At 39.5% G+C, this 12153-nt stretch overlaps 1 protein-coding gene across 5 annotated transcripts in view; it reads right to left on the reverse strand.

Moving 5' to 3' along the window:
• ARFGEF2 (ARF guanine nucleotide exchange factor 2) overlaps positions 1-12153 on the reverse strand; it is an 87524-nt gene that overhangs the window by 29890 nt on the left and 45481 nt on the right. For all 5 annotated transcript variants that reach the window (XR_012131288.1, XR_012131287.1, XM_037006255.2 and 2 more), the window contains exons 20-25: positions 11282-11410; positions 10074-10232; positions 6748-6895; positions 4670-4769; positions 463-503; positions 205-374 (exon numbers count right to left, since the gene is read on the reverse strand). Coding sequence is in view for 3 of the 5 variants with exons in the window: in XM_037006255.2 (XP_036862150.1) it covers positions 205-374; positions 463-503; positions 4670-4769; positions 6748-6895; positions 10074-10232; positions 11282-11410 (747 nt within the window). In the remaining 2 variants the exon portion in view is untranslated. The remainder of the gene's footprint in view (positions 1-204; positions 375-462; positions 504-4669; positions 4770-6747; positions 6896-10073; positions 10233-11281; positions 11411-12153) is intronic.

The raw sequence follows: 12153 nt of genomic DNA on the forward strand, positions 1-12153 counted from the left end.
ATGCAAAAAAAAATTTCCATATAAATTAATGGTAATTGAGTCTTTGCCTTATGCCATTTTGGCTTATTAAAGATTTTATAGGAGTGCTCTGCTTTCATATAGCAGGAGAAACCTGTAGAGTTACCTAAAATCACTTCTTTTCTGAATTTAGTTGCCTGCCTTTTTTGGGACACCAATGGGTGGTTTTCGAATATGAAAAGTTACCTTATTGAAATGATCTCCAATCACATGCCATATTCGGGACCACTGCAGGCGGATCCGATTCATGTTGTAGTATGAAATCTCCACAATCTTTTGCAAGCTGAACATGCGGGGATGGTGGGGGGAAGCCAGCTCGTCCATGGACACAGCACAGAGCCAGCGGACAAAGTCAACTACAGTTCAGACAAGGCCTCATTAGTCATGGTCAGTCAGTGACAATGTGAGGCTTCTGTAGTTGTCACAGGTGAGACAAATACATACCTATTGCATTTCCATCCAGTCTTGTAGATCCAGTAAAAATTCTAGGAAGGTAAGTCCAGACAGTATATAAAAATTAGATTTGGAAGCTGAAGTTTCAATTTCAAATACTCAGAAAGAGCAGAAAGGAACCATTTCAGGTTTGGCACCTCCACTGAAAGAACTGGTGAAGAATCAGAGGTACAGAACTGGCAAATGAACTAGTGAAGAGCACAAATGCCTCTGATGGCAGAAAGAGAAAGTGACACATCAAAGGGAGAGGGGAGAGAAAAAAGCATATGATGTCATGACACTGGGGGTGGCAGAGTGGGACCCCCAAAAAGCTGCTCTTCCATAAGAGCAACAACAAAACTGGTAAAAAAAAAATTACCAAACCAACTCTTTCAGGACTGAACTCTGGAAATTCCCATAACTTTGTAAAAATGTTTATTCAAGAAAAATGGCTGTTATCTTGGTAGGAACAGTGAAAATTGTGGCATTTTAACTTAGTATAACCCCATTACTCTCTCCCCAGCTCCACAGGAGCCTTGAAAACCAATAGTTTCAAAGTCACAGTAACTGAAACCAGCAGCTTAGCAGCCACTGGAGAGAACAAAACAGTCTTGGAATTCCCCCCAAAACACCATTCTCAGAGAACTGACACTGTTTGACCTTGCTGGGAATACCCTAGAAACCCCTATCTGCAGAATTTGCCTTTACTTGACCGACTCAGCCCTTATTCAGTACAAATAGCCTTTTCTCTGGGAGCTTTTGTCAAAAACAATCAGTAGCAACTATTTAACACTGTAGCTACCTGAAGCAGCAGTAACACTTGGGACAAACAGGACCTGGCCAAAAACTTAAAAGGAAAAGCTGGGAATGAGATGTCCACAGGAGGCTTTAAAAAGCTCCAACATAGTCCTGGGAATCTAGACAGCCATCACAGGTGTAAGGCTTTGCACTCACCCAAGAAAGTTATGAGAAGATCCTAAACTCTCTGACTGGCCTTAAGGTTCTACAGGAGCAAGAAGTGAAGGCAAAGTCAGAGTTGTAAACTGCATGCCTGAGCAGAAAAGGAGTGCCCCAAAATGCACAAAGAACCCCTCAGCAAAGGCTGGGAGACTGAACAGTCCCAGACATTTCAGGAAATCTCTTCCCAAGTGTTAGCTGATCAGAAAGGCTAGCTGAGCAGAAACTGGCCACATGTGAGAAGAATATAGACTTTATATAATTAAATCAGCAAAGTCACTAAACAAATAGCAATGACAAGAACAACCATAAACTCTGGGTTGGGAGATAGGGAATCTGAAATCCAAAGTTGCCACATTTTATTAAAGGATGACCTGTTCACAGGAAAAGAACAACAGAAACTGTTCCTGAGGAAACCTAGGTATTTAGTTTACTAGAAAAAGTTCTTAAGTTAATTTAAATATGTTTAAAGGACTGCGAAAGTATCAAAACAATATCCCACCAAATAGAGAATATTAATAAATATACAGAAATAATAAAAAGAACCAGTAGAAATTCTGAAATTGAAAATTATAAAGCTGAAATGAAAATTTCACTGGAGGGCTTAACAGTGGTTCTTGAGATGACAGAAGAATAAGAATTTGAAGCAGGTCAAATAATATTATTCAATGTGATGAACAGAAATAAGAGAGATTAAAAAAAAATGAACAGAGCCTCAGAGACCTGTACAGTATACCAACATACACAAAATGGGAATCCTAAAAAGGAGGAAAAAAGAGACTGAAAGATTTTTTGAACAAGTAATGGCTAAAAGCTCCCCAAATTTGATGAAAAACAACAATCTACACATCCAAGAAGCTCAACAAACTCCAAGTAAGACGAACTCAAGAGATCCACCTCAGATGTATCATAATCAAACTGTTGAAGGCCAAAGACAATGAGAGAATATTGAAAGTGGCGAGAAAGCAGAGATTCACCACAGATAAGGGGTCCTAAATAATATTAACAGCTGATTTCTTACCAGAAACATGGAGTTGAAATTAAGTGGGATATTATATTCAAAATGCTGAAATAAAAAGACTATCAACCAGGAAGGTTATATCCAGCAAAGTTAACCTTCAAAAATGAAGGAGAAATTAAAATATTCTAAGGTACACAAAAATTGAGACAATTTGTTGTGAAGAGATCTGCATAAACAAGAAATACTAAAGAAAGTTCCTTAAGTTGATATGAAAGGGTACTAGATAATAACTCGAAACAATATTAAGAATTAAAGAACACTGGTAAAGGTTACTATATAGGGAAATCTGTATTTCTTGTTTGTAACTCATTTTATCTATCTGACTTAAAAGACAACCATAAAAAGTAGTAATTATAGATCTGTGTTGATGGACATATATGCAGAAAGATATAATTTGTATGATGACAACAGTACAAAGGAGGAGTGAGAGAATGGAGCTATAAAGGAGTCAAGACTTTTCATACTATTAAAATTAAACTGGTATTATTTTAAAGCAGAATGCTAAAAGTTATTATTCATTATAATTCCAAGACAATCAGTAAGAAAGTAACTCAGAAAAATATAAGAGAAATGACAAGGAAGTATGATACACTGGAAAATATTTAACACAAAAGAAGATAGTAATAATGGAGGAATAGGAGAACAAAAAAGATATACTTAAAAGTAGCAAAATAGCAGATATAAATCATACCTCTTAGCAATTACATTAAATGTAAATGGATTAAACATACTAATCCAAAGGAAGAGATTGGCAGAATGGATTAAAATAAACATGGTCCAACTACATACTGTAGAGAGATTCATTTTAGATTCTAAGACACAAATAGGTTGAAAGTAAAAGTATGGAAAATGATACAGCTTGCAAACAGTAACCAAAAGAGAACTAGAGTGGCTGCACTAATATCAGACAAAACAGACTTAAAACAAAAATTATTACCAAGACAATGAACATTTTATAATGATAAAAGATTTACTCTGTCAAGAAAAGGTAACAATTATAAATACATATGCACCCAACAAAAGAGCCCCAAAATCATGAGGCAAAAAAAGGCAGAACTAAAAGGGAGAAATAGACAATTCAATAATGTATAGTATCAGCAAATTCATATATAGAGAGAACAGATTAGTGGTTATAAGTACTGGTCGGGGAGGAAATGGGGAGTGACTGACGGTGTGTATGGGACTTCTTTATAGGGTGATGAAAATGCTCTGAAATTAGACAGTGGTGATAGTTGTTACAACTCCAAATATACTAAAAACACCGAATTGCACATTTTAAAAGAGTAAATTTTATGGTATATGAATTATATCTCAACTTAAAAAAGATATAATAGCATACAAAAAGGGGCTGGGCAAGATTGCTATTGTTCACTATGTGGCCAAGCAGAGAAACAGGAAAGAAGAAAGTGTGGTTAATGGAAGAATAAACATTTTTGTCCTAGTAGCCTAAACCTAAGTGAAAAAAGTTGGGAAAACCCACAAGTACATTACAGTCAGTATCTCTGTGAAGCAGAGACACAACAGGAGCATGGTAATCAAAACATACTGATAAAGAGTTTAAAATACTAGGAGGATTGTTCTGAAATCAATACAAATTATGTCTAAAATTCTATACTGCTATCATGTGAAAACCGTCTATATACTAATGGAATGGGATAGGTCATTAACCAAATGAACAGCAGTTTACATAATTATTCAACAGCAATTGCAGGAGTTTGTTGATTATATTTAAAGCACTGGTACCTAATAAATGTCTTCGAATAAGAATACTTTATTTATCTCTCCTGGATGCTTAGGGCAAGTTTCAAGTAAACAGAAATCATGGAAAGATTTTGAGGAAAAGGAAATGGAAACTGTCAACTTGACCAACTCTCACTCATGGGAAGGCTTTAACTCTTAAACCTTTCTTGAAATTTTAAAAAAAGTAATTTCTACTAAGGCACAAAGTAATTTAAAACATCAGCATAAGCAAAAACTCTTTGTTTTTGACATAATATGGTCTCAATGTTAAAATTAAACTTTTTTTAAAAGGTCACGATGCAATTCAAGGTCAAAATTCAAATGAATGTGAAGGTTATGAGTGGTTGTGGACTATGTGTGCCATCTTTCTTAGTTTGGGTGATCTGGAGCTGACAACTCTTATAACAGTTAGACAAATTAGGAATCATTCACACCCAATAACTACACAGAAGATGCCAAGCCACTGGGTAGCCCGGTTTCACTGGAGAACAAAATCATTACCTGTCTACAGCTACAACCACACTCTGCGAACTGGTCTCACCAACTGATTCCTGGAGGTTGGCTATTTGTCTTTTATCCACTCCTCCACTCACCAAATTACCTAAAACACAAGGAACAAAATCAACAGTGCTTCAGAAACAATCCAGTAGGTGGAACAAAGTATCTTGTGGCATCAGTATGCAGAGACATAACGAGACATAAACGAGAATGCTTTGCAGGCAAAAAACCCCTTAACTGATGACAGAATAAAATTAAACATAGGTTTTGGCATTTGGCACTTAAAATACACTCTTATTATTTGCACTAATCATCTCCTTTCTTAATAGTCTTTTACATTTTTATAATATTAAATGCTTATATTTAAAACAAATTTCAAATACCCATTACCAATTGAGAGTTCCTAGAACAGGTAATGGCTACACCTGGATGTTGGGAATGCTTTCCAGGATTTCCTTCCAGTCATCCTCACATGAACTCTAAGAAATAGCTGTTATCACAAAAACCCATTTTCACAGAATCTGTGCTTTTAACTATTATACTGTACTTTTCAACCACTGTACGTAGCACCTAGGAACCTGCTCTCTGCAATCAGATGGGCTGGGTTTCACACCCACCTCTGCCACTTACTTGCAGTGTGGCCTTGCTCAGTCACTTCACCCCAAAAGTTTCACTTTCCTTGATTACAAAATGGTAACAGAACCAATCTGATTGAGTTATGAGGATTAGATGAGTTAAAATACATAACCTGAGTGCTTAGCATATGGCCTGCATGTTTGTTTGTCCTATTTACCGTTATTGTTATGTTACTTCACTGACAAGAAAGTCTCAACGTGTAACCAGGAATAATTCTATTTTCACAAGAATACCATTTAATAAAAGCCCTTTGAAAGAACACAGAAGAGATGTGAATCTACCTTTACAATCTAGACACACACACACCCACTCCTCTAACACCAGGTACTAAAGCAGTAGCCTTTCTTAAGGAAACGGTTTTCCCACCAGTATAGTTACATGTATAGAAAGAAAAGTAATGCACCCTGCTGATTTTTTTTTTTTTTAGGAGAGCCAGGAAGAGGTTTTTATTTAGAGATAAAGTGAGAGAACAGAGCTGGCTCATGCAAGGAGGGGACAAGAGAGCCTGCAGTTATAAGTTGTCTAGGGGTTTTATAAGCAGTTGAGGATTTTTGGGAAGTGATAAAGGGCTTAGGGGTGTGGACTTGTTAAGTGGTCCCTGAATATTTAAAATTAACACAAGAAATTTACTGATCTGATTTCTCTCTGAGATACCAGTGTCTTGGTCTGGGGGCATATCAAACAAGACTGCCTGCCCAGCCCTCAAGGTGGGCTGAGTTGTTTGTTTGCAAAAGAGTAAGTTAAGAATCTTACTTCTTAACTTTCCAGGTATTAAAATGCAATCTTATTTTTAAGATGGAATCCTTCCTGCCTTTTACTATGTTGTTTATGTCTGGGCTTGCTTGCCATTATTAATTGCCTAGATTGCAAATCATCTCATTAGCTCTGAAGGAGGAAAGACAGCACATAGGCCTGGGCCTTTTAGCATGCTGAAGTGAATCCTACACATGATTACAAATGATTAGCATAATAAAAAAATGTGCCACTTTTCCTTATCTGGGGAATATTAACTGATCTCACTGAAGAATGACTCTAGAACTTAAGGTTTAACACAGAGTTTTGGTAGGGGGTTTCCTTGCATGTTATTATACTGCTCTGACTGTAATTACCTTGCCTTGCTTTTCCCGGAGGCCCTCACCCTACTCTGACTACACCCATGGTCCGTCTCATTCCCCTCTCTACAGATGGAGACCCTAGCTGCTGCTAGGGAAAGGGGGCAACGATGATTCATGCTGAGAGAGGGGGCACAGTAAAGGTGCACTCTGCTGATTTTGATAAGAGACATTTACTTGACAGTTTAATCACAATTAAGAAAGCTGAAGCCTCACTTCCACTGCCACATAAGGAAGAGATGGTTTTTCAGACAGTCCTGATGAGACCAGAAGTGCTTCACTTTGGTGAACTTGCAAATCCGTGATGGCCAGCTGTGGAGCCTGGGGTCTTACCGAGGCCAAGGCCCATGAACTCTTCCCCTGCTGAAGCGTGGCCCTTCAGGCTCCCTTCTCTTTCACGCCCAGACACAGACAGGTAGCGGGTCTTCACACCGGTTCCTATCAGCTGAGCAAGCTCCAGCTGGCTGATGCATTTCAAGATCTAATGGAAAGAAGGCACGAAGAAATGAATTTCCCCTTCACAGGTGGAAAAGGGCACTATCATCTTAAATTAGTCATTGAAGAATTCTTTGAAACACACTGCTTTTCAGATGAGAATAAAATCTGAGGGTCTTAAGATGGCTTCCCTAGAACTAGCTAGGCATGCCACTTAGTGTGGGTATGCAAGACAGACTTCACTTTTTTTTTTTTCAAATTATTTTAAAAGAGAGAAAATGAGCAAAAGAAAGGCTGGTACAATGGAATTATGCTACATAGATTCTTAATTATGCAAATTTTATTAGTGCTCAATAAAAAAAGTAGTAGTCCCTGATTGGTGCATTGTGATTCTACCTGCCTTGCCACTCAGTAAGTGCACCACCTAGCCTGACTTAGCCACCCCCCACCTCCCTTCTATTCTACCTGTCAGACACAAAACACTGACCTCCCTGCTGCTCCTTTAACTTGACATGCCTTATCCTACCCCAGAGCTTTGCACTTGCTGTTCCTTATCCCTGAAACATGTTCCTATGCTCTTCCCCATGGCTCACTCCTTAAGATTCCCAGCTCAGACATGTGTCTCTTAGAGAGACCTTTCCTGAACACCCTGAGATCACATACCCTTCTCCATCACCATCCCCTGGTCACACATTTTTTTCTTAGCACTCACCACTCTCTGGCATTATGCCATGTATTTATTTGTTTGTTCTCTGCCTTAAATGCCAACAAGGCATTTACTTTGTCTTGTTCACTACTAAATCCTCAGCACTTATTGGCAGTAATTATTTGGTTAATAACTTGAATGAGTGAGAATGTGCCCTAGCACAGGGCCTGTGGTGAAAAGAGAAGACTGTATCTTCCAGCTCTACGGGTGCTTCTGATGCTTGAGAACGCATACCTGCACACAGGTCCTGTCTCACCTGGAGCTTACCTGAAGAGTCAACAGTCTTAATTCTGCTGGAGGAAAAACCGGCTGCACGAAACTTACTGAGGGATAGCATGCAGAGCTCCAGGTAAACCCTTCCTACAGAATTTTCACGAAAACCTCTGACTAAAGCTGAGTTTTGCCCTTCATGCCCTTCAATCCAGTCCCAGCATGTGGGACTCCATTACGCCACTGAGCACTGCTGAGTATTTTTACTTATAAACTGCCTTTCTCTTGACTGAGAAAGGTAGTCACTTCTACAACAGAGAGTCATCCCAATTACCCCATGCAATGTAATGCTATTATTACTAATAAACTCTTAATGCCCTGCCTTTCCCAGAAGCAGGGGATAGTTGGAACTCAAGTGCATCCATAACACTTGTGGCTGAGGACTTACTGGCTCCAGCCTGATTTCTCAAGGTTTCTGACCATCAAATAGATGGTTAGTTCATTTTTAACACTTTCAGGTGCAGCTGTACACTTGGCAGCCAGCAGGGACACCCCACTGATCGTACCTCCCAGGTTAAAAAAGTGTTCTAGGAGAAAAAGTAGCTTTTTATTGATCCATTAGATATCTAAATATCTTGACTCCTCAGAAGACAGGAAATTATTTCTTAAAAAAGGCATACAAGTGAAAAAAAAAAAGAAGCCCAAAAAACAAAATAACCCCCTCCCATCTTTCTTAATATGGAACACTCCAGGTTGTGACAGAGAAGGGACAGGCTGGGTGAAAAGGGACAGAGGTGTGTGCCATATCGATGGTGACAGCTAGTGTCTACTGAGGTCCTACTACCTGCCATGCACAGTTTCAGCACTTCCTGTTCATTATCCCCTTTCATGTCACAACGACCCTATGAAGGCTGTACAGGAAGGTGAGACCCAGAGACTGAGCGGCCTGCCCGCCATGCAGGCAGAGGTGGTCACCCAGACCGGACCCGGCAGTCCGGCTCCAGGCCTTGCCCCTCACTGCTCCAGCCCTGTGGCGGGAGGAGGCTGAGACTGATTTTTTCTCTAGGCCATCACAGTCCCCATTAATCTCCACACACTCATCTCTACTAGTGTAGTTTTCTAAAACAAAAAGTAATATATGTAGATGGCAGAGCAATCAGAAAATATAATGTAAGGAGAAAAAAGTAATAAAGGGCCTCCATAATTCTATTGCTCAGACAGGGTGTTAACATTTTCCTTTATCCTCTGTAACCTCATTCTGCATGTGAACATGACTTAAGGACGATGCCTCATGACATTTTATGGCCTTTTACTTAATATACTGTGACTCTCTTCCCTCATCACGAGCCTTTAATATCTCTATTTTTTTTCTCTAAAGTCTCTTTTAATTCATAGGTCCCTCCTCCATATACTGTTTTATTTGTAATTTATTTGTTGAAAAGCCTGGTGGTTAGCTCTGGGGGTCTGTCATATATCCTGGAGTTTGCAGGCTGCATTCTCAGGATATCATTTCCTACACTCCTGCTCCTGTATTGCCTGTAAGCTGGCAACAGAGGCTTGAACTGATTCAGGTTTGAGTTTGGGGTAACATTTCCTAGATGGTACTGTGCGCTTGCACCATGGAGCACATAATGTCTGGCTGTCTCTCCTTTCAGCAATCCTTTTAAATGGTCACATAACATTCTAAGAATGGTGTGGAATTCTTTTTTTTTTTAAAGGAATCTCTCATTGTTGGGACATACAGACTGTTCCTAATGCAGTGTTTTCCCTAGAACAACTAAAATTTCAATGAATGACCTTTCAAACACATGTTGGTACACATAAATAATTATTCTCAGGTGAGACTCTTAGAATACTCCTTAGTAAAATAAAAATGTGAACCCCACTGGGAGTCTCCCTAATGGCTCATTGTAAATGTTGGCCATTTCTTTTTAGACACAATTAGGAGAGAAATCAGGCTATGCCACTGACATTATGAGCTCCCATAAGGGCATGGGAAGAGAGGCGCTAATGGGGGAAGAAAGTTGCCACAACAGAGGTGCACTCTCTGTGGACACTGGCTTCTGGTCGCAGGAGTGCTCTGTGAGGTGGCACATCTGAATGCACGTCACCCACCACAGCCCAGAGAGAGTCTGACTTGTGATACACGAGGTACTTATGGATGAGGGAAAACCCAGAGTTAAAGTTAGGCTTGACTTTAATTCCAAAAATGGAACTGACCAGTGAGAGACTAACACTGAATAAAAGGGATGCTGGGAGTCACTCTACTGAAGAGAAGGTCATTTACAGGCTTTCACAGGAAACACACCTCATGCCAGGAATTCCCAAGATAGTTGCCGTCGGTGTGAGCCACTGTAATAAGTGTCTTTATAGTGTCGATATTTTTCTGCTTCATCTCTGTGATGCTGGAGCTGGCTGTCAGCAGGGAGAAGCGAGCAAGAGCCTGAACGTAGGCATCTCGTTCCAGCTGTAACAAAACCCCATGAGAGGACACTGAGATTCCACCTTAGCGTGACTGTTTTCAGTTGTGGGACCGCTGCACCAGGCTTCTCTGATACTCTCTGTACACATATTCACATTTCCACATCATCATATTACATTCCATGCTCGTATTTCCCTGCTATTGGAACATCCCACTGAGGCTTCCTGCATACCATGCATTTGAGAGGTAGCCTTCTCCTTTGCAACTGCAACTGACCTCAACCATATGTTCCATGTTTCATTCTCTCTGGAGGGAGTGGGAGAGGAATCTGTTGAATGCTAAGATTGTCACATAAATTCTATTATCTAAAACAATCTTGCAAGGTACATTTATTTTCTCAAGTTTACAAATGAGAAAATAAAGGGTGTCTCAGGGAGAAGTTAGCTGGGCCAATGTCACATGGCTAGAGAAGGAACAGAACTGGATTTTGAAACCCAGATTGTCTAATGTCAAAGCCTGTCATCTTGGTACAAAAGAAAACGTTTAACTGTAAAATAAATGGGAATTAAAAAGATTGAGTTTTTCAAAATAAATGAATGCAAACTCTTACTGACTTAGAAAGTGATGCATGGGATTGAAAACTTTCTGATTTCATAAGTTTGAGAACTGCACTGTGTGCTTGAATTTTTCAAAATTTCAAGATTTATAGATATAATCATTTTGTATTATGGGGGAAACTACATGTTTCCACCAGAAAGACCTGACAATAAGGGAAATTACAAGAAAAAGTGATCTTAAAAGGAAAAGTAGCATTTTAAGCACCGGGGTTAGGCAAGTAAGGCAGATGGACAGGAAGGCTGTTCTGTCAGATCCAATCAAGTGGCCTGGACCCCACATACCCTTAAAGAAGATTTTAATCCAAATCTCCAATTTTTTTCTCCCTAATGAGGCTGTTGCCATCACAAATCTGTGGGCTTCTCATCAGGGATGAGTAAGTAGTCTGGCTAACTGAAAATGTCTGGTAGTTTCTAAGTTTTGCCAAACCTAGAACACAGCCCACCAGAACCTTTGGAGCTTTGTTAACTTACACCCACCTGCATTCCAAAGATGCAGGAAATCCGGATTGCACACCGAATGCCTTCCAAACACAGTGAGGCCACCTCGGTGTCGTCACAGTTCTGCAGTCCAATGCTGTAGGCTGCCAAGAGTGGCGTCCACACCAGCTAATAAGGAAGAAAGGTTTCAATAACATCTAGAATTTCAGTGTGAAAAGAGCACTTAGAGCACACATAGTTGGAAGCACAGCCAAGATACCAAGTTCACTGATATATGATTTCAGTCTATTCCATTCACAATATAGAACAGCTCCTCCTGACCTGGGGTCAAAGCCATCACTATAGACATGCTATTTACTAAATGTACACTTCAAAAGGAAGGATGGTAAATAGGTGACTAGTATGTTACCACTGTGTCCATCTGTGCTTGTAGCAGACATCACTGACCAAACAGAGATGCCACTCCCTGCTGAGTTTATCCAGGGCTTGAGAATCCTGTTTTACACAGGGCAGCAGGCAGTCAATACCAATCAGAGGATGGCATGCAAGATAAAACCTATAAGCAACTTATGTTCTCTATTAAAAAGTTCCTAATTCAAATTATTTACTCCAACTTTCTTGGGAATTCCCTGGAAATAAAAGTTCATGAAAATCTAAAATGGATCAATTAATGAATTATTGTCAATTACTATAAAAAATTTTAGAGAAAAATGATGTGCTATGTGTACAGAATGTGTATCTCATCTAGACATTTTAAAAGTAAAGGCCTCAGGTTATTGTTATTTCCACCTAATTTCATCTGATAAACTTACCCTGAGGCCACTGAGGTAAGGTGTCAAAACTGCCTTTTTTTTCCTGAATAATTATTACCTCATGCAATACCCCCAGCAGTCCTTACAGTAACCCCTGTA

Source organism: Manis javanica, chromosome 5, assembly GCF_040802235.1.
Source record: "Manis javanica isolate MJ-LG chromosome 5, MJ_LKY, whole genome shotgun sequence".
NCBI lineage: Eukaryota > Metazoa > Chordata > Mammalia > Pholidota > Manidae > Manis > Manis javanica.